Below are 27,910 nucleotides of genomic sequence, written 5' to 3' on the forward strand. Positions count from 1 at the left end.
AGGGTCGCGTTTATTAAATTACGTCAAATTATTGGTACGCTCGAAGGGTCGATTATCGGGGCTGCTCGTTCGACCGCCAAGGATCGTTCTCCTTTTCCCCGATTACCACGGGAAACCAGCACGTGGTGGTAGCTGAGATCTTCATGCTCTTGGACACGGCTCTTTGCCGATCTACCGTCCGTCTATCCTGACACCATTCCTGTTAAGACGGAAAGAGAAAGGGGCAAACGAGAGCGAGATTAGATGTAGGAAAGTTCATTTTCTCGAGGGGAGTAATAAATAATAATATTTTCATACTAAAGTAGGTTATTGTTTCTACATCATTCCCTAGAAAGAACATCTTTCCAATTTTATCCTCCTAAACTTGCTTTCTATACGAATAATCGATAAATCAACGCGAGTCGATTAACGTATCAGCTTTTGATTTCAGATTCGAACCGACGAAGGGCTGAAGAAGGCAAAGAGCGGTCCGGATGGGGCGTCAAGGATCTCCGATGTCTTCGATTAATCAAAACTCGTAGCCAGAGCTCAAGCAACGATGGAGGGACGGATCCAGAGTCCGTCGATGATCCCACCATTTGTCCCTTTTTCTTTTTTTTCTTTTTTAATCCCTCGCAGCCATTCGAAAACCTAACCTTTCGAATCATTCTCGCATCGAACCGCGAGAAACGGTTAGAACGAGAAAAGAGCAAGGATCGCAACGGTATACCGCGTGCTTTCTGCGATTATCAATCGAAGATTTGCATTCAACTTTCATCTCGAAGACGAGGCTGTGACGACGCTAACTGAATGACCTGAAGGAACCGGAAATGGTACTCGAAAGACGGCGCTCACGACTCGCGATCTAGCAGCAAGATCTCTGTAGCTTTAGAGTAGAATAAATCTGAATATCTGACATACTTAAGTAACAATAAGAAACAAGATTAAAGATCGAGGAGACTCAGGGAACGATTTTATAAAAAAAGAAAAAAAAAAGGACAAATTGTAATCTAGAGGAATAAGATAGATGAAAATCTGATTGATCTTTGGAGTCCTGTTTTCATGTAAACGTCAAGAGACTCGGAGTACGATTTAGGAAACTCGCTCTACCAAAGTTTGAGCGACTTTTGTAATTACAGAGATCTCGAGAAATTACTGAGAGATAATTCGTGGAAAAGTAGAGCTGCGTCGTCTTCGAAACGAGAACAATAATCGATTGGATCCAGAACGATCAATGAAAATAGTATCCGAGGATGGTTTTATGAAATTACGAGATCGCCTCTAAAGGAAGGGAACAAAAAATAGCGAATGTAGTAGGCGGTAGAGGATAAGGTGGTCGATTACGGAAGCGCTTCTCGCGATGCGAAGATTGCGAAAAATCATCAGGCACACGATTAGCAGAGAGATTTACGTTAACACGCGCCGTTAGTTAATCTAATAGGGAGCGTAGTTAAGGATTATGAATGCCATAATAATGACTAACTTCTTGTGGTTGTACTTAAGTCATAACTTTACACTTTACTGTTTACGTTTAAGGCCAATTAAGTATGTAAGTTGCATAATATTTCACTATCGGAGTGTCTTCAAGTTAATTGCTAGGCATTTATTTCTACATCTTCTTTTGTTTTTTTTTTTTTTTTTTTTTTTTCGATGGTTCCCGGTACCGGAAGATTCCGTGACGATAGTCGTCGACCCACTGGACAGAGGCTTAATGAATTCTAATTTTTTTTTTTCCTCCTTTCTTTCTCGTTAAAAGGAAACTTCTTTCTGACAGACGTTGTTCACCTTTCGAACGAACGAGAGTTTGACAAATCACCAGCCATTTGTCACAGCTCCGGTTCGAGGTTCGACGAATATTCTACCTGTTACTCACAGAACAGTGAAATATTAACGAAGTACCCTTCCGACTCTCATTTTTTTAGTCTCGGATAATTATCGAGTAAAAATTCGGACGGGTAATCGATTGGTTTTACAATTTTTTTCTTCAATCTACATTCATTTCTGCGTCCAGCGTTTCGAACAAAATCGACGAAAGCCTGTGACACCCGAGATTGCGTAAAGGAACTGTTTAACAAATTCTTTATCGGAAATCAGGTATCGAGACCGCCTGTCGGTTAATGGTCCTGGCCAGACTGCGCGCTCTGGACCTTGGTCTCACATTTGTGATTATTATTTAAGTAGATTTTAAGCGTACTCTAGGTTAGGCTAGGCTTTTTACAATGTTTCTTTAAAAAATTTTCCTTTTACTCTTATTCTATTATCATCGATGAAATTTTACGAGCGGAAGTAACCAACGAACCATGTCGACGAGACGAGCGTAGTTATAAATATTTGAACAAATAATAATGATGATAGAGCTCGTGAATATTCAAAGAATCGTAAGCGAGATAAGAGTTGTGCATTTATACGATTCGAATATCCCGCTAAGAGTGACCATTTTCCTCTCGATTTCGGAGGAAAGGCAAGATAGAACCGGAAGAGAATTCGATTCAAATGCTGATTTGAAAAATAGTTTCATAATAAGAATACGTTTTAATCTGTCGTAATAGTTGTCACAGTTCTCTGTAACATAAGTTTCACTAGTTGTAATGTTAAGAAGATTCTGGATTCTCATGATAAACATTCTATTTTGCGTAATGAATCCGAGTAAGAAGGCACTCGGTCCCCTTTACGATGGAACTCTGTGCGCTATAATCGTTCGTAAACCGAAAACGAATATTTCGTATATCGACGTTCGCCGAGATTTTGCCAGGAGAACAGATTGCAATGCTGCCAGTGTTTAGCGCGTAAAACTCCCTACTTTTTTCCTTTTTCCACTCGACCATTTTATATGATATAATATCCATATTTTATCCTATACATGACTTTGTCCTTCTTTCCTCGTGTCCTTTCTTTGTTAAGTCTAGTTCTTTACAGGGCATTGGGTGTATCATTGTCCGCGTCTTTATGTTGCGCCTGATTGACGTAAAACGATGTTTCAGCATCACAAGGCGGCACGTCGGTTTTCATCATACGTGTTTTCATGGCGAAATACTCGATGCGTAAGGGTCGAGGATCGTTGTGCCTTCGAATGCACGCGTTCGAATGATACGTTTATCGATCGTAAGAACAGACATCCACTTTGTGATTTCGTAAGCAGTTGTTCAATGTTTTTTTTATACTTTCCTTAATGCTTATCTAGGATAGCTTGTGTACCCTAAAGAGTGTTTCAATAAAAGTGACAATGAAATCAATTCCGATCCTGTCTTTCCTTCGCCAAAGATATCACTTTTAACGCGTTTCCTTATTGTCAACTCAACTTGCTCGTTTATTTGAAAATTCGATTATCGAAAGTAACAAAAGTTTCGATAATCAAAAGCAAATTTAGCCTCTGGTGGCGGACGATCGTACTACACTAACCAAAATGGCTCTCGTGCCGGGATACGAATTGCTGTTTTGGCGCGTAATATATTAGTCACTTTTTCAAAATAATCCGAACGAATTGTCTCGTATTTTCGAAAATGAGTATCCTTGAATATCCGTCAACGCGTCATGTAGTTACTTGCGTCCGTTTCCGTTGATATATCGGAATAATTATGAACGTCTATTTCCGTATGAATTATTAGTGTGCGATAATTACGTTTTCTAGTGCATGTGACGAAGGGAAAATTCGCAAATATGGCACCGCGTTACGAAAAAATAATTTTATGTCGTGGCTTGTCTGAAAAGAATGATTCACAAGAGGCTTACGTAAAAACGTTGAAAACGGCAGGTTATTCGTGCGACTGTTTACCTACTTTACGTTTCGAATTCGTGAATACATCGGAGCTCAGGGAATGCCTTCTGTCATCGTCTTCATACTATGGTAGTAATATTGTATATGATTTTAGTGCCTTATCTTCATTCATCTCATTATCTTCTTCTATGCATTCATAGGGTTGATATTAACAAGCCGACGTGCTGCAGAGGCAATTAAACTTTCTGCAAAGGAAGATGATGACATTCTACATCCCTGGAGAATTTTGCCAGTGTATTGTGTAGGACCAGCAACTGAATCTTTTGTTAAAACTCACTTAAGTTCAGACAACTGTTTTGGTAAAGAAGCTGGCAATGCCAAAGAATTAGCTGAATTGTTAGTGGCTTCTGTTGCAAAGAAATCAAAGCCCTTACTATATCCTTGTAGCGAGATAGGGCTAGAAACAATTGAAAAGACCCTTAATGAAAGTGACATAAATGTCCATAGAATAGTTGCTTATAGAACTCTGCCCAGTGAAACTTTGGAGAGTGATTTATTAAAATTCATGGACAATGTGCCCAAAATATTTGTTTTCTTTAGTCCATCGATAGTAGAACATATAGTAGCTCTATTGAAAAAGAAATTGTACGATATGAACAATATAAAAGCAGTTGCTATTGGACCTGTGACTGAGCAAGCACTAGTCCATGCTGGTCTGAAAGTATTTGCTACTGCGAGCAAACCTGATCCAATATCTCTATTGAAGGCCATTAGTGATGCTGAGAAAAGTGGACTTGATGAAAAGACTGAATGAAGAAATTGTTTATTGTTGTGTTATGTAAGTATATAATTATTGTTAATCTATCGAAATTGTATTTAATTTGTTGATATTATACCACTAAGAAGATAAAAAGTGATAATAGTCATTTTATCCATGGTCCAGAATTACATATTACAAATACGATAATGTGACCTCAATAGATTAAAATATGTCTTTGTTTGTATTTGTCACCTTTACGTAATCTATATATAATCTATTTCTATAGAATATTTGTTGGGATATTTATTTAGTAAATTCAATCAGTTCATAGATTGACAGATATCAGTAAACTTTATTTTGGTTATAATAATAAATATCTTATTTTATTTAACATATTGATTAAAAAAAAATAAGATTACCATTTATTTACAGTACGATGTTATCTAGCTCTTATATGACACTCTATACATTACTATATGCTATAAATTATAACAATGTTTATGTCAAAAAACTGATATAATCAGAAAGATCACTTTCCCATCTATAATAAAGGGAATTATTTGTGAACATAATGAAACTGCGCTACGCAAAATATTAATATTTAAAAATAGTACGTTTTAATATATAGAGTGAAAGAACAAATAGTTCGTAAAATTGTGCGTGTCAGTCTTAACCATTAACACTTTACCAACCGATAACCAATTAATCGGTTTTTTGTCTCCGACGCTTACCGACCGATAGCCTATTAATCGGCTTTTTGTTGCCGACCATCTTTCTCATTATTTGAGCAGTAATTTGTTATTTAGTACTAAGATACCTTCAGCAATGGAGTGTCAGTTGCGTTGCTTTGTAAGCTCTCACAGTTTTATACCAATTTGAAAAACTTACCGTTCGCGATGAACGAAAAAAATGGTATTGGAGAGTCTAAACCGAAACAGAGTCGGCGTCAGGGAGAATCTGTGCCTCAGCTGCCGGTCGGACGTACGTATGCTGCTGAATCGCAAGCGGTCAGTAAAATGTTAATCCAGAATGTAGGATTTTCTGTTATTTCTTACGAAGGTGTATCTGTATGTGAATAATTATTAGAAAATACTGCTTCTTAAAAACATTTATAATACTCGGGACGATTATGTTTCTCATCTCGTATGATCTTGGATGATAGAGCTCGTAATTCGTAACTTCAATATCTACTTCGATTGACTACGTTACCAAGAAGGCACGAAATATCTGCTCCCACAATCGTGGATTGATTAGCGTAATAAGGCTGGGGTGGATTTCCTCCGTTATTATATTTCATTTGGACAGCAGTTTCATAATCAGGTGCTGGTCTATAGGACGGAAGTAAGGCACGTAAGTTGTTGATGTCTGTAGACGACACGGATACAACGGGATACGGTGACGTTGAGAGATCATTGTAACTAGTCCATCTTGTGTGACCCTCTGCATTTCTGTTATCCAAATTTACCGATACCGCATGATCTCCCGAATCGTTCGTGTCGCTGTCCTAAAATATGATACAGAGATTTTACTTGGACGTGTTCTTGGCGCAATGTTGCGCTTGAATGAAATACTACTTACGAAATAACCATTAGTTGATCTCTCCATTGGCCGAGATTCTTGATGTTGCATGTAAAATGTGTGCTGTGCTATACATAAACGCCACACATATTTTGCATTGCGCGATTCGGTAAATATGAATTGCTTTGGCTCCTCGCCTTCGGCTTGACATTCTATTCTAAACGTCTTTTTGTGATTGATCACATTGCTTATATCTTTCCATCTGAAGCATATATAAATCTCCACTATAGTTGCTAATTCAGCATGTAATATATTTTTACGAAATAAATACCTATAGAATTGTGTTGTCTGTGTGTTAGGATAGATGACCATAATCCCATTGACAGATATTCCTAGTATCACTTCATTATTTCCATTGTCCTGTAAGTCAAAGTCCTCAAACTTGTTGTGTTAAAGACTATGCAAACTGTAGGATCAATGTGAATACCTTAGTAGAAAATGTTTCATTTCCATATCCCTCTAGCTGCATAACAATAGAAATGTATAGTTCCTCTGCTGCAGGCTGAGTAACACCAACCAGATTCTTGTATTGACATACAGCAGTATGCAAAAGAGAATCCGGCCCTCCAGGATCTGCTTGAATAACATCCTGAATAATAAAATGAAGTAAGAATCAAATAAGACGTATCTAATAATTCTTTTATTGGTAGCTGTCTTTAATTACCTTGGGAAATAATGTACATTGTTGCAAGCACTCCATTGTATGTCGTTCTGCATCATAGTTACCAAATTCTGCTTGCATCAAGTAACTTGCTAAAAGAGTTGCTTGCCTAGAATTACACTGAAATCTACTTTCCAAAACATCGCTTTTCAATTGAAGATAATAATGATACCTAAAAACATGATATTAAAGAAATAAATGGTAATAGTTGAATGATATCGAAATATTTAAGATATTACATACCTTGTCATTTCATCTTGAATGAGTTGCACATCAGTAACATAGTACATGACCCTCAAATATAGACTGAAATTTTTGGCTTCTTTTTCCAATTGTTTTTTCAATGGTTTGTCCATGTCAACCCATCTTGGAGATGGAGAATCATGCCTCGAAATATAACGTAGACCAAAGAATTCAGGCTGTCCTAATCCTAAACGTTGAGTCACATTGTCCAAACACTCCTGACCAAGGCTATCAATACTCAGTGTGCATTCTATGGAGGTGGTGTCCAACAGTTCTATGCAGATCACATACTGATTTTTGGAGACCACATTATATTGTCGACTTTTCTTCAAATGAAACTTAAACGGCATTGTAATAACGCGTTTAACTGGAAAAAGACAGCATTGGCATAATATTAAACAAAATTATAGAAATTGAATTTTTTTATGTTATTTTTTTATATTCACTGCATTGGATATTGAAAAGTATTTTTCAATGAAAGACTTATGCTGGAGATAACAGTTTAACAATGAAAGAGAAACGAATAAAATACAAAAGAGTGCAGCAACGATGCGCTTTTATTAAGACCGCGAGAGAAAAATAAGTACCGTATAACTACGACCAAACACCGAAATGCTTCACATTCCACGGTACTTTTACTTTTAATTGAAATATATATGCATACACGTACTGTATACATTCCACTCTGTCGAGCATGAGAAATGTATAATTTTTCACGTTTAATAAATCGAAAGCATTTCTAACCTCGTTTTTCACGTCATTAATGCTAGTTACAAAACTGTGGTATATATACAGTTCCTAAACCGAGCTACTATGGCACGAGAAATTAAAACGATGGATTTCTCAGTTAAAACAAATTGAAGATAGCATCAGAAATTTCATAAGAAATACATCAAATGCGTAAAACGCATAAAATTAACATATAGATTATGAATAAAAGTAGTTTTATCGAAAGTGATATGTTCTCCAAATATTTTCCAACTAGATTGGTCATATTTTTGATATCTAGGTGAAAAACACGATCAATGTTATATTTTTTATTAGAAAGTCAGTCAAATTTAGGCTGAAATTGTTGGAAGTTGTTTACATTATGGATAAATCGATATATTAAATCGAAAACTTATACACTAGTGTAAAATTCTACTGATCTTCACTAGAAATAAATATCACTAGGTCTAGTTACCGAAAAAATTCCCTAAACATCTCATTATGCAAGTAACTCAAATTCCTTGGACGTAATATGTACACGATGACTAATGGTCTTATCAAAATTAATCGCTTGCCTTTTATTGCAAATCCTGTTATCGCGTTGGATCGAATAAAATTACGAGTCCCGTGATAAGCGGAACGTGACGCGTGCAAAATTCCACTTGGTAAAGTTTTTGCGTCTTACCTGCGTGTCTTATTTGCAATAATCAAAATTTCCACTACATGGAATAAACAAATGACTACGAAATTTTAATATAATAAATATATTTTGTAACAATTAACAAATTATTATTGTTATACAGAATACAACATTCATCTAAAATAATATAGGAATCAACTTTTTCGAAAACGTACTTTATAAAACACTTTCCGATCAACTAGACAGTTTATTTTCTTCGACTTATCTCTTTTAAATGGAATAAAATTGCGTGGCCGTAGAAGATTGCATTTCTATTTGCCCCATCTTGAACTGTAATCGATGCAACCATCGTAAGAGCGTGGCATTTGATTCTCGACGAGAGGAGGCAAAGTGTTCGGACATTTTGTTGGGTGGAAAGTCTCGACAATTTTGCAAACGCACTTGTAAATGTCCTGGTAGCTAATTATATATAAATTTTTCATGTAAAGATCATCTTTCAAAAACGGAATTATTGGAACTGAAAACGAGCCGCTTTAATGATTCGTCTCACCTGAACATGATGCGAATGTAGTATGGGACTCCAAAGGGGTAACAATTTACTTAACAGGATGGACCCACACTCAAGAAGAGCCTCGAGTAGACTCAGGAAATGCAAATTCACCATCTCAGCCAACTATAAAGGCAATTTTTTATTTGAGAAAGGAGGAGCTCTACTTCTGAGGACTTTTATGAACTTACTACTTTTGAGAATTGAATCAATTCCAATATACAGGGCGTTATCTTGCCCCAGAACTCCAATAAAATATTCATCGTAATATTATGGCCCTCGCTATTCGATGGATTGTTTTTCGACAACTCTTCCAAATACATTGTCCACAACTAAATACAAACAACAACGATACTGTCAAATTGTATCCATAGATGTTAATTAATATACACAGGTACGTACTTGACACAATATGAAAGCATGAAACAACGAAGACATGTGTAAGACCGATGCTTTAGATTGTTCTGGGAATCCAGAAAATATGACTTGCACGTGATCTGCAACATGGCAAGATACTTCCTGCGGTATCGGTTGGGCAGATGGAATCGATGGCCCGTGGGTGTGCGTATTATTATTGCCAGCATACATTGCAGTGTGCGTGAGAGAGCCTAATAAGAGCCAGGATAGTAATCTGATGTGTCCTATACAGTCTACGTACTCTCGAGCTCTGAAAATGACATTAACTTCAGCGTTGGTGAAGTTATCTTAGTAATTAATCTTTAATTACCCTTGCTGTATCATCGAAGGTGCGCTATAGAGCCATGGAAGATATCGAGCGACAGCTCTGTTCTCTATATTATTGCCTCTAGTAATTTCTATCGCTACATATTGCGCGAGACCACATTTCAATATACCACCCAATGTATCCTCGTTTAGTCCAGCCTGCATTCCCTTGCTGTAGCTCTACATCATCGGAAAATTCATTTAAAAATTATTAGTCTCGTTATTTGTCGTGGGTAGGACTATTATTTAATGTTATTTCGACTACCTTCACTTTACTCAAAGTGTGAAAGTCTGCCAAGAAATCGAGCACATCTGACAGCTGATTCTTCAGTGACTCGGAGGCGTTCGTATTGTAAATTGGCGATACGTCCGTTTGGACGTTCTCCAAAGCGATCGTGTTAGGTAACGAGCCTCCAATGTCCTAATCATATTGAACCATAAATTATCCGATCATTATTTTTTAACAACCTTTCCCCTTACCTGAAGCACGAAGTGCAGAAGCAACAGAAAATTCGAATCCGGTATCGTGGTTTTGAATTTGATGGCTTGAATTAATTCGAACACGATGGTTCTTCCAAAGAAGTGTTTGTCTCTGTCTCTAGTGAAGGCTCTGTGACAGAGGTAGCACAGATCCGTCAGGTAACTATACTTTATAGTAGAATTCTGAATGGCGTAGCTCAATACCTTGGCAAAGGGATCCAGCATGCCCTGTAAAAGTATCCCAACTAGATATTTTTCCAACAAAGATCTATAAAGCATTAAAAAAAATTCCTTCCTGGGCCATTGTCTAACCATGACCTGGTCAGGTGAAAAAATTGATATTTTTTTGAATGAAAACACGAGTCTCCAAATAATTTAGCTAAACCAGACCCAAGATCATAAAACAGAAACTCGCTGTAAAACCGTATCATAAATCTGTCTCGAACGAGCATCAAACGATCTCTTAGTCATCGAAAATTCCCGATTATTGCATCGGTCAGCCAGAAGGAATAAATCCTCCGGCACATTTACGTCTTCCCTATAGCGACGACGATCGTGCCACAACGATAATAATCGCGAACATCCACGGACAGGTTATTTACGAGCGGCGAACAGCTGACCTTCGACTGTTGAATGCTCGGGACCTTCAATAAAGAAATCATGATCCTTAATAACGAAGTGGTGTCTTCGATGGATGAGAGCATCAGCACCAGCCTACGGAACAGGCCATCGAACTGCGTCAGAAGACCGCTCCAGGTTGCTGCACCTGGACCCAGACCTGCTTCTAGCGGCAGACAGTCCAGGTAGCACGCTATGTTGTATAGTATTATCGGCAGGCGCTCCATTGGCAGAGATTTCTTTGCGTTTAGAGCCTGAAATATGAGGATACGATCATTCGTGATCATTATAGGTTGATAGCGATCAGTGGCAATTCTTATTGATCGTAACAAGCACTCATATCTGGATATATGTTTCGTAAAAGATTGTCTTATCGATATTTTACTCTCAATCTCCTTTTGTGAATTTTATGACCAAGGTGCGATTTCTTGCATAAATTGTGTTAGTCATGACGTTTATAGCAAACTTGCAGACTTGAAATACGCATAAAAGTACCTCGAGCAATAATTGCAGAGGTGCTATCGGGTTTAATTCGTTGAAGTCGACCAAGGCCTGAGTAACACTCTTGAAGAACTGCATTCTTGTAGATTCTGGAAAATGAAGTGGGTTGTCATAGGTTCCATAGAAGAGGTTGTAAAATCTTCGCACCATTTAAATGCGTTTGGAACATCTGCAAGAAAACTCCATTAGGCGCCAGTTGATGTAGAACACAACGGAGGAATTGATGCGCAACGCTGATTGCGCCACCGGGCAAATGCATGTTGGTCTCGCTTTGCCAAGGGTACATCGCATTGAGGGCCACCCTGCAAACGAAGATATATCATCGAGACACGTTTTTGCAGTGTTATGTTATTTGGAAATAGAACGGCAAAATAAAATTCGAGTCAGACTTTGTCACGACACGTAGGATTTCTGGCAAGAGCGGAGCTGCCAAGGATGGTTCACGATGGATGAACGTGCCTAGGTTGATGATGCATAAACCGAGTTCCTCGTCAGAATATTCCTCCTTTATCGTCCCACATTCCGAACACCTACGACAAATGTAGAAACCAAATTGTGCATCATGCAAAAATAAACATTTATTATTAACACCAAACTAAAAGCTACCTCTCGTAAATGCAGTCGTCTCCGATGCGGAATAAACTTTGCTTCAAGCTAAAATCAGCGTGGTAGGCTTGTTGGGATGCGACATCGAAGTTAGGTTGCAGTTGAGCACCAGACCTATGAACGATAAAAGAAGATCGTAATGTACGATCTTAAATCACGAATAAAAGTGTTAGGAGTGTCTTCTAAAGTTTACCAAGAGTCTGTACGTCTGGATAATGGGCCATCGTGTCCACTGATACTATCCTTTCGAGGCCTGTCTCGTTGAATACGAACGTGATCCTTTACTCTACCTCTTCGATCAGGATCGAACACTCGAGAAGGGTAATCTGAGGATTCCATCGCTGGAGGCGGTGATTCTAGAGCTACCTGCTTGGTCAGTCTTCTCGGACTCGCTGATCTACTTGAGTGTATCTCGTTCGACGTTGGAACTAGAGATGCCGACTGAAAAATCGGCATTTCTTATTTTTTGTGTAGATAGTAGAACTTGCGAAATGAAAAGTACTTTTTACCATATTCTCAGACGTTGTGCTATCTTGCTTCACCGGCGGCTGTGCTTCGCCTTTACCATTTTCATTGTTATTGCTAAATCTATTGGAATCTGACAAATTTGACAGGGTATTATTATCAATTTAAAAATTATACTGACTTTTTCTATTGAATAATACAATTTTACTACCGATTTCTTGGACACCGAGCGCCTGACGAACGTGCTCAACCAAGCCACTGAAGTCTCTGTGAGGTCCGATAGGTAACAATCGTTCAGGCATAGGAAATTCCAACTGCGATATGCTTCTAGGACTCGTTACGTCGCTGGACATACACGTTTCACTATCCTGATCGAACGAGGAGCCTGAAAAAGTTATTTCATTTCTTTCTCATTCGACATTGTGTTTTTTTCTATATCTTCGAAATAGTAGCTAGAATTGTGAAACAGTATAGCATTTGGAAATCTATAAATACTCACTGACTGTTAACACATCCATCTTGGACAAAGGTGATTCAGGCGAACCGTAAGTATCCTCGCAACGTAGAATTCGTTGACCTACGCTTGGCCGTGGAACTATAAAATTATCGAATCGATGAAAATTCCATTTGTCTTTTGTTAACAAAGATACTTACCAACTGGACGAATGGTAGTTCCAATTGGTAGAAGTCTTTCAACCGTTGGCGTGGTTAAGGGATAGGGAGACCCGTGCCAGCTCGGCTGCTGGCCATTGTCGGTGCTCGTGACTTGTGAAGATACCGAACTGACTGCTGGAGAGCTCGAATGGTCACTGCTCGTGACTGTAACCACTTGACTTGGAGACACAGGCGAAGCTATGGTCACACTTTGCTCTATACGCTTCTGACGACCCAGTTGTTTAGTATTTGGCGAATCTGAATTACCGGAGCTTGTTGGGGGTATCTTTTCTTTTTGCAGCTCGAATCTGTAGCGTAATCACATTCGTCTTCCTCAGTACGAAAATGATACAGTGACGTGTTATAGTAACGAAATGGATAATTTTACTTTTGAACTTGAGCTGGCAGAGTGGTTGCGAGAGCGCTGCATAACTCGAAAGGCTTCGAGGAAGCAGTGTCTCCGTTGAAAGCTATCTGTACAGTGATGTTTCTTTCTTGGGCTGCTTTTTCTGGCGCTGGCTTCTCTGGAATCGCTTTCTCTAGAATCCCTTTTTCTGCCCTTTCTGACATTTTCTCGATTCTCGACACAGGAGAGTACCTTTGTAGATCTGGTTGACCACTTAGCAAAGTACTCGTCACCATCATTTTTACGCCCTCGTGAACGCTCCACTTCTTTTGGGGACCAATTTTTGTACTCTATAGAAAAATAATAGAAAGCTAATTAGCATCAAAGAAGATTTATTGGTGGCAAAAGAAATGACATTCTGAATTGTTTTAAGTTGAATCTTCTAAACACCTGATGAGAATCCTCCTCGCTACCAAGAAACCAAGTGGGTCGGCTGATTCCTTCAGATTTCCTGATGATGTTTTGATTGTTCCAATCCATTTTCGTCAAGACGTCGGTGGTGGTTCTAGATCCATGGAGCGAAACACTTCTGGTAACAGCAGTCGGGGTTTCCTCCAGTTCACCGAGCGATCCACCACTGCTGCCATGCAAGGTGCTGTCAGATTTTGGGCTCTCGGGTATTGCAGCCAGCTCGGACTCCGTATCATCCGCATTGATCGAGTAGCTTTGCAGAGCATTCACAATAGCGGAAATTGTAACAAGCAGCTACTGGTGTAAGCACAGGCACGGATGTGTCATGATGTAATTCTCTCTGGGTCCTGGACTATATTCTCAATATACTCTAGGTAACTCTAGAGCCTAGAATCTGCTAGATTGACTATTCGATTAAAAGAAGGGAAGGAAATTCTACTTGATGTAAGAAAGGCCACCTCATAGGTCGTATCTCTTAGCTTTTGCTATTGCTACTTCGTTTCATGCCTATAGTAAAATACGAGAGAATGATGGAAGTATCGATATCTTTGTTCCCCTGGTCTTGAGTCGTATCGTGAAAATGATTCTAAGATCACTATAAAATAAAGTAAAAAATAAATTTTGAATAATCTTATGACAACTTGCTTCAGCTATTCTTAAAAGAACATGATCATTCTAAATGAGATGACGATGATAAAAATCTGAAACAGAATTCAAGAAGTGCAGAATTCGCAAAGACGTCAACGTGAAACATTCCAAGCTGAAGTAGCCTAATGCTCTACCTTTCCATGGGGAATCTATGATATTGACTAGGATGCAGTATTGCTAAGAACTAGGAAGTGTGTAGATCAAATAACCTGGAGTGTTTGTTCGTATAACGGCAGGTCGTTGTGCTTTCTTCCCAATGAGTCTCCATCTGACCATGCGTCGGTCCTGGACTCCGTTGATGAACCGATACCATGGGAGTCCTCATTGGAGGACTCTCGGTGTTCATATCTCCCATACCCATTAACTCATGGTCTACGCCCAGAGACGGTTGTGACACATCTGAAATTCAACAGAACGTTTTGTGAAGTCCAGTTTTCTTGTAGGAATGTACTTTTTATTTCAGAATTATTATCTGTGTATACCACGTGATCTGGATGGCGGACCACCCATCACTACGGTAGCTGGAATTCTTTTGCATTGATGATGCTGCGTGTCCAGGGTGTTTAATACGATCTTGATCAATACTTGCAACTGGCTACACCACGGTTGCTGACCATACTGACACTAGGCACAATGAGAAATGAATACAATTCGATGAAAAGGATAGAAAGATATTTAAAAGATTGTCCATCACACCTTGTACAGTATGACGAGAAGAGACATTAACCAAGATCGTCTGTTATGGGGTTCGAGATACCAGAGACTGTAAGTTGGTGTTTGATGATCAGATGGAGGCACACCTTGCGGTGGACAAGGACAATGTTGAAGGATAGCTAGAACCGGAGGTGTCATCACCCATCCCATCACGTGATTCTGGTCTAGTAGTTGAGGAAGATTCGCGATGAAAACGTTGAATACAGGGGAAACTCTGAAGAGAACCACGGAATTGTTACTTTGGTAATTGGTGTTGTTTCTTCTTTCTATTTTCCTTTTTATTATTATTATTATCATAGAATACCTTAATCGTTGTGGAGAAGTATGAAAAGTGCGTTCTGTTTGGTTGTAACCTAGTAGAAGATACAAATGGCGTAGCACGATTCCTTGCGTTTTTGACAGGGGTTTCTCATCCGTTGGATAAGCCTGTGTTTATCAATATTTTCTATTAATAACGGAGGATTTTGGATGAATCAATTAAAGAAAAAAAACAATTGTTCATTTACCTGGTCCTGTCTAGAAAGGAATTGCATCAACAAGAAGACCAGCAAATGCATGGTTTCTTTGTCAGCTTCTTCCAAATCCACGATTCTGTGGGTGTACCCTGGTAATGCGCTAGCCTCGTCCACCATGTTTAAAGAATGAACGTGACCATCTGTAATATCGAACGCTAGTAAATATGGTCCTTAATCAAAGTTAATCGAGCGAAATAAAACGATCGAAGTTCATAAAAATCTTACCACCATCGCTTGCATTTAAAAATTTTCTAAGACTTTCGTTATCTGCGATCATGCACAAGCAAAGCCTCTCTCGATGTCATCAACGAATTTCTAAGGTTACAAATCTACCTTACGTTGGTCAACACCGGGAAACTATCTACGAACATTCACAGTTATTAGGGTAAGCGATCTACCCACTACCAAGAAGAAGAAATCCATCGATCAACAGATAAATTGTCCAAAGAAACTACACGCTAATTTCTACTCGCTACAACTACACAGAAAACATTCTCTTTCAACTTCTACAAATCTCAATCAAAATCGTCGTTCATACGGACAAACTATGCTCAAAACAACGGGGGAACAAAAGAGTACTCTCAATTCTGAAATTGTCATTTCCCTCGAACGAAACTCATCGCTTACAATTAGCTTCATAGCACAAAACCTACGCAATACAAGAACCAAATTCCCGTATAATCAAATCGATCATCACGACAAAGGAAACACCTTTAACCTTTTTAGTTTAGTTAGTTCATATATAAAAAGAAAATGTCTAAAGCGAGCTCCTTAAAAGGAGGCTGACGAACCATCAAACTTACCACAAAGGTTCCACATCGAACATCCCCAAACATTATCGCGTTTCGCGTACACAGAGGGGACAAAGGGGGTGTATATGTGTACGTGTATACGTGAGAACACAGATAACACAGAGGAGAACGGCCACGTCTAAGGCTAACATCAGCAACGCTACTCTACCTGGTATACTGTTATTAGGTGGGGTGGACCCCAGCAACTGACCCAGTCCGAATCTGGAGCTCTTGCGCTTCAGGATAGGCGCCGAGTATTGCCGGCTGTACACCTTCTCCTTTTCTGCGCGGTTCGACACAGTGCAACACAATTGAAAAACGCGTGTGACAGGTGAGGACGTGAAGTGGTTTTAGACGTGGTTTTTACATGGACGATCGACTAGCTTTCTGTAACTCTAAAGCTATGTAGCCAGCAAGAGAGTCGATAGAGATCGCGAATTGTCGATCGTAAAGTCCTTCGAGAGTTAGGGATTCTCCTTTGGTAATAGAATTTTGGAATATACAGGATGTCTCGAAAGTATAAATCGATCACATGGATCATACTCTGTGTAAGGACTATAATTCTACTAATGTCGGAATCCTCAGCTCTCTTTAAGGATTCATTCGACTTTAACGATATTCTGAAAGAATATGATAAGTCTGCAATCTGACGTGACTCTCAACTTTGCAAGTCAAGATCAGAGGGACATTCTCTGACTCGGACTCCTATGTCTTCGAGTCCGACTCTTTACTGTATTCTTTAGACTTTCATGATTCATCGCCGACAGTAATCAATTTGAAGTGAGTCACGATATGTCGTTGATGAACCGTGAGATTCGTGTACCTTGTTTAGTGTCCTGTCGCGGAATCATCGACGCCGGAGCTGACATGGTGCGTTTGTAGGGCCATTTCGTGCCAAAACTCGCGCTCAGCGTCTTTATAGAGTTTGTTCCGCTTCCATCCGACTGGGACAGAGCTTCCTGCGCTCTGTGCACCTTCTTCATGAAGATTTCGCTGTTCAGGTCCGTGTTTCTGAGATCTGCGAATCGATTCATCGATTAGTATACATAGTGTACTATGACCACTTCGGCAAATTCAATTTTACAGCTGAGTTTACAAACTGACCACGTAAATAGGGTACATCTCCGGATCGTTCCAAATTAATTTGAGCCTCGAGAAACAAAGCATCGAAACGATTCAAGAAAAATTCCCAAGTTAAAACATGTCTGTCGCTGAGGCTATTGTGTAACTGATACAGCGATTGGAGTACCATTGGACGATCGACTATCACTGTATCGAATTGAGTTTCCAAGCAGAGAATCAGAGACTAGAGATATTTAAATTAAACAATTAAATATATTGTGTCAGAATAAATTAATAGATACGACTAGTTATGTATGCAAATCTTACTCTCATAGCTGTATCATGGATGGTACCAAGGTACAAGGTGGCTCTCTGAGCGACATATACGTTGCTGTCGTCCATACTCGCGACCAGATAACAGAACGCGTTTGCTAGAGCAGCTTGCAGACTCATAACATTTCTTAGAGGAGTGGAGTCCATAAATCTAGCTATTAGTGTGACTCTTTCGACTGTTGAGCGTTAATAAATTGAGGAATTGATTTCTTTCAGTTAGCCGATCTCCTTCGTCCTACAGTGTTTAATCGTTATACCTGCCACGAATCGAACGCGCCAATCCGAATTATGGAATTCTTCCTGAATCAGACGCCAGAAAGTGTCCGTTCCACAGGGTAAAGTCACGCAGTGGAGTAACAACGGCACGGTGACCTGGGCTATGTGAGAGTGTTCGGCGTTTAGGAGTTCCCATAGACTGTAGAAGGAAAGAAGCATAATTTAGTTCGAGAAAATCATTTAAAATCACCAAAACGGAGAAATATTGTTACTGAGGTGCAACGAATACCTGATGTTTCTATTCATCTGGAAGTATAAAGATGTCGTTGACAAGGAATAGATAAATATCATCTTTCATGGAAGATGTTAGATTCACATATTAAAGTTCATAAGGAATAACCTTACTTACTTTTTTATCAATAAATTTTCTTGGCACCATATGAAGAATCCTTGATGATCCTTCACCGCCATGTTGAAAGCATCTCCGTAAAGGCACATCACGTTTAAACATTGAAGCATATAGTAGAGTATGTCAGGCTTGTCAATCGTCATTATCTCCTATGAATCGGACAAATAAAGAACAGTTTCATCTCCTAAAGTATCATCAGTTTTTACAAGTACTGTACCTTCAAAAGTTTGTGTATGTACTGTAGTTGTTCAGGAAGATCCTCGATATTAAATCGAAACTTTCCAACGGAGGTGTGCCAGAAGTCGTCCGCCTCATTTTCTGGACTTAGATTCAATGGTTGGTCGTTTTCTCCTATCAGTCGAGGTTTGGCTACGCTCACGGTGGCTGTGGCTGCAACAGAGATTCCTGATCCTTACTAAAGGTGCTTGATGTCTATGGAGAGATTGGTACGATAGCTAGGCAAATATTAAATCTGTGGATTTATGGGATTCGAATATTTCGCGAACCGAAGTAGAATAGACCCATGCTTGGTCAGGCATCAAACGCACGATTTCCCTTGGTCGATAAATTCGAAGTTGCGTTGATCGAAGGTATCGACGTAATTCAGAAAATTCAAATAATTTAAGTTAATTCTACGTTCACTGCAATTTTACATGATTTTCAGTAATTTTAAAATTCGACATCGAACTCGGTGTTCGAAATTTGATAATTATTTTTCGATTAACCACGTTCGATCGATTTCAAAAATACGAAAGGTAGAACCAGGCGAATTTTTTTCTTACCTACGTCAGTCTCAGAAAGGGTAACTGCTCGAGCAACAGCTGACATGACCTTTTCCGTTGGCATGATAGCTGCGAGATCCAGCTGCTCCGAAACTGTCTCTACTGTGGCTGTCATGATCTGTTCGAAGAACTGATATAAACGATCAAAGTAGCTACCTCCGGTCACATAGATTAGCCTACCGTGTTAATGGTTCACACAACGCCATTTTGCAGTAGAAGAAGATAGACAGAGAGAGGCACACACAGTTTGTATTTTTTTTTGTTTTTGTTAGACGAACAGCATGCTGCGTATTTTGTTGTTGCAGAAAGTGTTTCGCACAGAGAGATAGAAAGAAAGACGCTGTGTCTCTTAGGCAGTGTAACAAGATCGTGTAACAAGATAATAGAACATCTCAAATTTGTCAACGAGTGAAGTTTATTATGGCAGTATACCTGAGGCATGTGTGCAAGAACGCCACCGACCGAGTGCATTTCCGGCACTGGCATACTAATTACCACGTCGGATTTTGAGTCTCCTTTTCGCGCTGTCTCTGGACTTTTACGTCCATGATCCTCCGCACTTTCGTCGACGATTTTCTGAACGTTAGAAGACAGTTGGATTTAAACAGAAAATTACAAAGAGACTTTAAGCGATCTGGTTATCTGATCATCACCGAATGTTAGCGTAAGGGACTCACGTCAGGCGGATAAGCTGGATTTTCCGGTGCCATGTAAGTGACCAATTGCAGGCATAATTGATGCCAGATCACGCTAGATTCACAGTAAGTACACTCAGCGACCGCGCTGCACACGTGACAGTTGTTCCAATTCGATGCAACGATCGATTTCATCAATCGACACGCGTCCCTGCAAACCCACGTGTTAATCCCTGTGTGCTTATCTATGTTCTGCAATTCCATCTGTAATATTTGATACATTTCATTAGATTTCTCGTTCATTCCTTCGTAATCATATTCTACTCTTAGATTTGTATCCGCAAAAATGGATGCACCTGTTTCAATAATATATCGAGCATAAGAATGCAACAGGATAAATTCAACTCCGAATTGGTAGTGAATTCCATGTGTCTCGGTGTTGGCACAACATCGTCGGACAATGGCGTCGATTTTCCTGATTCGTTTTCGACCACAGAACCTGTACATTTTACACATTAGTAAACCTCCCACTATCGCGAAAACGTGAAAATTCACTTCCTTTACGAATCGGTAATTGTCATTTCGACGTACAAATAGTATTTCCTTCCTCGTCCTTCTTCTTCTTTCCTTTACTAGGCTTCTGTTCAGACTCGGCAATGTTCATGGTACCCATAACAGCCACGCCATCGCTGAACATGGAAAACAGTTGGCACAGAGGAATGCTGATCTCCAACATAGTTAGCGTTTGCAGCCAATTCAGAGCTTGTTCTTGAACCTTTGCGCAAGTGTTGACAAATCGTTTCGCCACGAAATTGTACATCTTCTTAGCGTCGAAGCCTAGAGGACTCATGTCCCGATCCAAAATTTTACTGGAGACGATAATCGAATAGTTTTCAAAATTTTCACCAAGAATTTTCCAGGCAAGAATCGTTCTTGAGCGAAGTATTTCGTACCATAAAATCATCTTTAATTCGTGCAGCTCGTACTCCGGTACGTCGTTCACCATGGCCTCCATCCAGTGTGGCATCACGTAGTCCCAAACGTCTGGGGTAATTACTTCGTAGGGGACTAAGCAGAACAAGCGATTTAGGCCATCTTTTAAGTGCGACGTCCTCGAGGCCAATGTTTCCCTTAATTGCAATCATTCGTTTGTCAAAATCAGCTTTATTCGGGTATCTATTTTTTTTTTAATTAATTTCTATGGCTAAATTAATTTTATTACTCCTCGAATTCCTAATAAGAATTTTCAACATTCGCACCAGTGTCCTCCGACTCGAACGTAGTCCGCCGGATGTGGAAGAAGACAGGAAATAAAAACTTCGTAATGAGTTTTCATCACTTCCGACAGCCATCCACAGACGTATTCGGTTTTCAATTTCTCCAATGCACTCTCTGCTTGCCCTATGGTAAAACATCGCGATAGATCAGACGTTGTTCTTAAGAAAACACCTCTTAAAGTACGTTTGAGAATATCACTGGTCGAATTTACCGTAGTAACCGGGTACTTTATCAGTTCGTGTGTTTTCGAATGGAAACGATACAAAAGCGGAATTTTGGATCACACAGCAAACACGGGAAAGGTACAAAGCTATTGAATCTGTATTGGCAGTGTTACTTCGACAGCATGCAGAAAGTATCATTGAATCTCTGAATCGATCACCGATGGAATTTTGAGAAACCGATCGATCGAATTGTATTCTTATTTGGAAAATTTTTCGCGAGTTTTAACATGGCTATTCTCGAGAAAGAATCACTACTTCGATGCATAGAAACTTCGCACTCTATTCTTTCAGCGTCGTCATTCTATGCATCGATCTTTGAGAGACTCGATCAGCCGCGACGCAGACGCACTCTTGTTCCTTATTTCTGAGATTTCAGTGGAAGCTCTTCGTGTGTGTGTGTGTGTGACATGCACACGTAAAGGCAACTTAACGCATAGGCGTCAACCTAGCAGATCGTCGTCGAATATCATGAATTTTCTACAGTCCCTGACCATCGAATGTAAAAGATGCCATTTTTCCAGGCAACAGTACTATGTTACAAACAGCAAATTCTACTCTTTTCTTTATGCTGTTCAACTTGTTGTTAAAAGTTTCGGATGGTCGAAACTCGATAGTCGAGGGCTGTGTATTCACGTAACATCAAATATCAATTCTATCTATGAGAGAAGAAAATTCTATAGACGTACTTCAAACTACATAGTGACGAAGTAAGGGAATAAACTGTGAAACGATAAGAAATGAAATATAGAAAGATCGGAGAAACAAGCTGGAACAGCTGCAAAGCTGACGCCTCTACGACAACGAGTTCAACACAGGTAACATCGAATACATTGATTTACTGATACAATTTATAGACACACACACAAAAAAAATAATATAGGGAGAATTTAGAGAGAGAAACAGGAAGACAACATTGAAAGCTATTCAATTGGAATATGACGAACGGCGATAGTGTTCACGATCAAGCTCTTGTCAAAACACTAACAAATGTGTAACATGTGAATGTCTTTTTACCTAACCATGAGGATTATTCATTTTCTCTGTTTCGTTCTTTTCTAGCCACCACTTTGTCTAACGTTAAATATCGTATAGAGTGTAAAACATGGAGTAGTAATTGTGTCGAAAGCATCTGAAGACAAAGCGAAAGAAAAAGAACGAAAACCAATGGAAAAATCGGCGATCCGCTCGAATGTGCCTACGATCGCGGCCAAACACTACCTACGGTCTAGTGATGGGCTCGAGATGCTTCGAATCTCGTCGAGTATGACGCTCGTGTCACGTATTGCTTCGACTCAGGCTGCAGTTACAGTGGACGAGCTGTTGTTCTCGTGGATGAACAACGTCTGAACACCGAAATGCACACACTCGTAAGAATGTACATTGGATGTGTTTGTCAGCTGGATAAGGTCTAATAAAAGAAGAAAAGTTTAAAAAAACTAAAAAGCCTTCAAAACGTCAAAGAAAGGAATTCTTAACGTTTTGCAATTATTTGAAATTTGTTGGCAATCCCTTTAAAAGATTCGAAGCGACATCGTGACATCATCGTCGTTACTCGACATTATCCAAGACCTTCCGCCGCCCATTCACTGCTCATCTACGTTCTACGTTCATTAAGTGTATAAATATGCGAAGTGTTAAATTACCAACAGAAAAGATAAGGTGCATAAGGCTTTTTTTAGTACCATCGAAAGAGTAGGCAGTAACATGAAACCAATGAAATAGCATTGACAATAAACGGCCGAGTATTTCGATCGAGGTTTCTTGATTCGGCGTGCAAAGCCCGACCAGCAGCCAGACACCGTATCTTCCAAGTAGCTGTCTCTCCTCCAAGGTAGCCGAATCGAATTGCCCACCGCTCCCGCTACCAGAACCACCCCCGCTGCTCCCACCGCCGCTCCCTGGGAATCCTGCGCTTCCCTTATTAGTATTTATTTCCAAGATGTCTCGGTTACTATCCATACTTAGCGGTTCAGCTTCCTTAAGCAGGCTGCAAGTAGAGAGGAAACCTGGTCAGTGGGATGTCAAACGCGATCTACGGCCACGTCTGGTTGTGGTCGGCTAAACACTGGCAATTTTTCACGCGATAATTTTTTCAACAGATCGTTAAATATGATTTTTAACTGAGATCGACACTCTCTCGGTTAAATCTATCACTTGGAATCGATAGACGAAGGTTCTCGTTGTTTCATATTGAAATATTACCCGATAGATAGTTTCGTTCGTATCTCGAGTTATGGTAATAATTAGAGAAAGAGTGAATTTGATCGAAAGTGAAATTTAAATGCAAATAAAGGAACAAATTTCAGTGCAACTATTACTTTCGACGTTGTTTCCAATTTTGATCGTGCCGCGATTCGAAGCTTCCACTAACGATTTCAGGCGAGCGAGAAAATGAAAGAGCACCGAACGTCGAAGAATCGAAGCTTCCACGTTCAATGGTGATTTGAATTCCTTCACGATCCTTTCCTTACTTATACTCGGCACAATATCACATCCTTTTGTATCGCAAAAGATAATAAAGAATCGTGTGACGGTATCGATCGTGAAACAGTTCATAAAATTCTATATTAAACAACGACAATGTCGATCTACTATTCGGACATTCTGTGTTACAAATGTTCCAAAATAGAAATCCGATTAATCTACGTCGACCACAACGCCTGTTCGATCAGACGCGACTTTAGATCGTGCTCACCATAAGAAATTATATCCATTTATAATAGTATATAGACAATTAGATCGTCGAGAGAAATCTTGAAAGAATTCCTATCTCAAATGACAGCAAATGTAATTCACTGTTCCGTGTTCTATAATTCTAACTACGGGGACTCATGCTAGTTTCAAGATATCAAAACTACATGCAGTATTGATGTGTCCACATTCGAGAAATAACATTCTAGACTATAAAAAAAAAAGAAAGAAAGAAAGAAAGAAATATCAGTGAATAGAAGATATCAAAAATATCAGTGTTTCATAGAGTCCGCGATTCTATTATGAAAATAACAATTGAAGAAAAAAAAAAAAAAAAAAAAAAAAAAAAAAAAAAAAAAACCCCGAAACAGAGAAAAAACAGATCCCCGGATATCCCGTTAAAAGAGTGTCTCTGTTCGTGCAGCATACCAGTGTGTCTCGGGTAATGGGTATCTATTCAAGCCTGCACCAGTGGGTCCGTTTTTATTTGTAGAAACGGTACCAAGCTGCTGGTGCGTCGTATCCAGGACGTGATACGGCGTGGTGTCCTCGCATTGCAACTTTAAGGTGCACTTTTCCTATGCTCTCTACTGTGAGGCTGAATGCTTCGGAGTCACGTGTCTTTCGCTTGTGGATAACTCGAAGAAAAACTTGTCCACGCTAGCCGCCATCCGGTTTCGAACGCTCTCCACGATTTTCGAGGCGACTTCGGTGCTGCGCTTTTCATTCAACGTTTTCGATAGTCGATAGAAGCGATTTAGCGAATGTTTGTTCACGTTGGTTATCGCATCTCGACTCCTTTAATTCGCGAGTCGGTGAATCACGTTAACGCCGGCTCTAAAATCTCTAGAATTTTGAAATTTTTGCAAAGACAAATTTCTTATTTTGACATTATATCCCCGATGAATCCATAGAGATTTTCGAAGTCTGGAGGCTTTAGCGTCAATGACGGATCGAGATGTACGCGAAACAATTTATTATCAAGTATGATAGAAAGGAACGTGGAAGATACATTCTTGATCGGTATAGGGTGACATGCGACATCTCGATCGTTTCTGTGAATATTCAAACACAATAATATGGAGCATCGATTAACCACGTTTAATGGAAATTACTGTAATCGACAATTTATGCTACACGAAAATATAGCAGAAGAGTTGCTTCGATGTATCCTAAGTTTCCATTGAACGTGGTTACAGCATAATGTCTTACCAAGCAGGATGGACCAGCACGAACAAACACGCAAAGCAACAATGATCCTGCGATCATTCGTTAGTACGCGTCATCGTGTTACTTTCGAACACATCGAAGATTGGACATCGTGGATAGTGATTAACAACCATCGTTTGGATGCGACCTGTTACCTCTAAATAAATAATTAACTGTCCCGTTAACTACAATTTTTAACGATAAATTTTTCTTCTTTTCAATGGAAATCTTTTAATATCGCACAGTTACCGTGTATATCAGAAATTAACACATAATTAATACATAACGTACGATCATGGTCGCGATCTGTGGGTTGGTAAACACGAATGAAACCAATCGAACTGCATCAACGTGCGTCGCATACGTTCACGTCATCAAAAAACGCTTCTGTCGCAGAAAGGACTTTGACATCGACGATACGCTAGAGACAAGAGACTCTGTATCTTTCTTACTATTATATATTTAGATAAGCTTACGCTCAAAATTTAGGATATTTAATCGACTGAAATTCTCAATGTTTAAACGTATCAGAGATCCGTGTGAGCGAATCTCTCGTCTCTAGTTGCGACAACGTCTCATTAAACTCGTGCAAATTACAACGACTGTTAGTGTCCCTTGTCCCAACCATAGTCCCCATCCTTGTTCCGATATCTTTCGAACGTTAAGCGATACAGGATCTTTTAGCAAATAGAAAATGAGTTGGAAGTTAGGTGTCTCACCTGACGATCGCTTGTACCATATAGGTCTGCGTCTGAGGATCCAATTTCGATATGTGAGGCAACGCCGTATGATACACGTGGTCCTCACCTCGGCCTTTATCGTGTCGATTAGTGTGACATTTCTGGCAATAGCGAATCGGATGGTTTCCGTTGTAGCTGGCGCATTCGGTGGAGAAACAGACGCTGATCGCCGACTTGTCCGTGGCTTTACAGTTCTGACGTAATTTAGAAACGTTAAGACGTGTCAGACGGGATTAAATTCTCGATAGAAAGACCCATTCTCGCGTCTGAATTTATTTTAGATTAATTTTCAACTAAAAACCATTCGACTCACCTTATTTTCGCATATCATCGACACCTGTTGCATGGGATGCAAAATATCGTAGAACATTTGATTAGGATGCGCCCTGTGTATTTCATTCGCGCATTCGATACACAGATACATAGGTGGCGGTGTTTCTGTAGCGAATGTGATAGATATTCGATGATCGTAACAAACTTTGCCAGCTTCGGCGTTGCCCGCATTTGGACAAGAATCTCTTTGACAGACGAACGGTGCCAAATCATCTGCATATGTTAAATTCATATTTTGTATTTTATCGAACGAAGGTTTCAGCGATATTATCAAAACCCCGTGGGGAAACGCACTTGCGAATTTCATTAGAACCGCCCTGCGATCGAAGAGATTTGGATTGAACGATGGCCAGTAGTAGAACAGTAATTTAGCTGCTGAAGCTCTTGCCGGTGCCGTGCCGTAAGCCACCACGCAAAGAATGTCTTTTACCACACCTGGTTTCAGTGCCATTAGACATTCCAATAGTTGACAATGGTGAGCTAAACAATCATAGACGTTTAGACAATTTTTTCGTAATCTTTAATTACGAATACATCTCTGCATTTTTATAAAAATATAACGATGAAAATTAGAACCTGGGTTAGTGGAGTATTGAAAGATCATCATGATAACAGCCGCTATCGACTGACTAGCTGCGTTCTCCGTTCCATCCTCGGTTTTCCTTGCTATAATTAAAGGAACATATTTGAAATAATCAAACATGTTTTAGTCTCTGCATCTATTGCACGAAACGATGACACCTACTGATGGTGAATGGTAGAATGTAGAAACAGAGATAGTTGACGATATCTTGATGAAGTTCCACTGGAAGTACCGAGATCGAGCTGGCCGTGAGATAAGGTACATTGTCGATCATATCGTGGTCCAAAAAAGGCAAGAGACACGCGAGACACTGAAGCAATGCCTGTCCAAACACTGAAACATGCATTTTGAATTGCAAACGATCGAATAAAAACAAAATATAGGACAGACCTTGCAAACCGGTGTGAATAGAGGAAACAACATCGATCAGCTGAGTGAGCGCGTTGTACAGCTGTTTGTAATCCAAATTCGGGTAAAGAGCCATACGTTCTGCGTCGTACTTCTGAGACTTGATCATTTCGAAAGGTGCTTCGCGAACTTCTTTTAACAGAGCTGTGAAACAAAGCATAAATTATCAAACGATTTTCAACAGACACGGATAAAACGATATTGCGATTATTACACAGCAGCATTTGAGAAAAAAATTTCACTGTGTTTGCCATGTCGAGACCGGAAGGTACAGGTTGACTACCGTGAAGAAGTCTCTGATAGTAGTCGTGCAGATTAGTTAACTTCAATGAATCTGAAAAAGAGCAGTTATACGTAAATAAATATACAAAACATCGCGTCATTTTTCTAATACTCACATGCTGCGAATCTGGTCCCCATTTTCTGTATTTTTTACTCCTTTTGCACTTTACTCGATTTTAGTTACTAAAATGACAAGGCCACGGTACACAGATGATAATGAAAACACCAATGAATTTCACGTTACTCCATTGTCAACCACCTGCATTTCCTCGTTTTATTTGTGGATTTTTCCTCGTTCGATCGCCGCGACTAGGACGAACGACATAAAACGCGAGACCTGTGTTCGTGATATGTTTTGCAAC

The 27,910-nt window shown here is 39.6% G+C and overlaps 4 protein-coding genes across 7 annotated transcripts in view; 2 read left to right on the forward strand and 2 right to left on the reverse strand.

Annotated features, from left to right (window-relative positions):
* LOC100741111 overlaps window positions 1–3,212 on the forward strand; it is a 34,460-nt gene extending 31,248 nt beyond the window's left edge. Inside the window, 1 exon segment of the mRNA XM_012388407.2 lies at window positions 431–3,212. The gene's annotated coding sequence lies outside the window, so the exon portion shown is untranslated.
* Window positions 3,213–3,353: 141 nt separating this feature from the next.
* On the forward strand, window positions 3,354–4,845 carry LOC100741230 (uroporphyrinogen-III synthase). The gene is made up of 2 exons (XM_003491350.4): window positions 3,354–3,823; window positions 3,895–4,845. The coding sequence occupies exons 1-2, from the start codon at window positions 3,637–3,639 to the stop codon at window positions 4,506–4,508; spliced, it is 801 nt and encodes a 266-aa protein (XP_003491398.1). The 5' UTR covers window positions 3,354–3,636; the 3' UTR covers window positions 4,509–4,845.
* A 730-nt stretch (window positions 4,846–5,575) lies between these two features.
* Window positions 5,576–8,254, reverse strand: LOC100741352 (tyrosine-protein phosphatase non-receptor type 14). 4 transcript variants are annotated; one of them, XM_012388490.3, is made up of 7 exons: window positions 8,120–8,254; window positions 6,937–7,303; window positions 6,697–6,865; window positions 6,460–6,621; window positions 6,304–6,392; window positions 6,033–6,234; window positions 5,576–5,958 (listed from the first exon to the last, which is right to left on the reverse strand). In XM_012388490.3, exons 1-7 carry the CDS (start codon window positions 8,142–8,144, stop codon window positions 5,635–5,637), a joined length of 1,338 nt encoding a protein of 445 aa, XP_012243913.1. In that variant the 5' UTR covers window positions 8,145–8,254; the 3' UTR covers window positions 5,576–5,634. The 4 variants fall into 4 exon arrangements, with proteins under 4 accessions (XP_012243913.1, XP_012243915.1, XP_012243914.1 ...); XM_012388492.3 differs by lacking the exon at window positions 8,120–8,254 and adding an exon at window positions 7,681–8,029; XM_012388491.3 differs by lacking the exon at window positions 8,120–8,254 and adding an exon at window positions 7,607–8,028.
* A 173-nt stretch (window positions 8,255–8,427) lies between these two features.
* Window positions 8,428–27,686, reverse strand: LOC100747337 (protein unc-79 homolog). The gene is given in 48 exon segments (XM_033321959.1): window positions 8,428–8,743; window positions 8,835–8,957; window positions 9,023–9,163; window positions 9,234–9,498; window positions 9,559–9,734; window positions 9,820–9,975; window positions 10,035–10,262; window positions 10,655–10,906; window positions 11,148–11,298; window positions 11,300–11,455; window positions 11,543–11,683; window positions 11,760–11,873; window positions 11,953–12,200; window positions 12,269–12,357; window positions 12,433–12,609; window positions 12,724–12,819; window positions 12,879–13,186; window positions 13,267–13,574; window positions 13,675–13,948; window positions 14,553–14,742; window positions 14,826–14,967; window positions 15,040–15,271; window positions 15,362–15,483; window positions 15,564–15,712; window positions 16,533–16,646; window positions 17,187–17,381; window positions 17,468–17,669; window positions 17,753–17,934; window positions 18,016–18,173; window positions 18,384–18,532; window positions 18,601–18,773; window positions 19,166–19,295; window positions 19,598–19,741; window positions 19,843–20,064; window positions 20,157–20,299; window positions 20,392–20,669; window positions 20,754–20,930; window positions 21,060–21,201; window positions 22,985–23,209; window positions 23,264–23,289; window positions 25,922–26,136; window positions 26,256–26,488; window positions 26,570–26,755; window positions 26,852–26,941; window positions 27,021–27,191; window positions 27,249–27,410; window positions 27,481–27,600; window positions 27,665–27,686. Coding segments are annotated over 48 exon segments (8,286 nt in total). The 3' UTR covers window positions 8,428–8,554.
* Window positions 27,687–27,910: the final 224 nt, after the last annotated feature.

Source organism: Bombus impatiens, unplaced genomic scaffold (genome assembly GCF_000188095.3).
Source record: "Bombus impatiens unplaced genomic scaffold, BIMP_2.2 scf_0548, whole genome shotgun sequence".
NCBI lineage: Eukaryota > Metazoa > Arthropoda > Insecta > Hymenoptera > Apidae > Bombus > Bombus impatiens.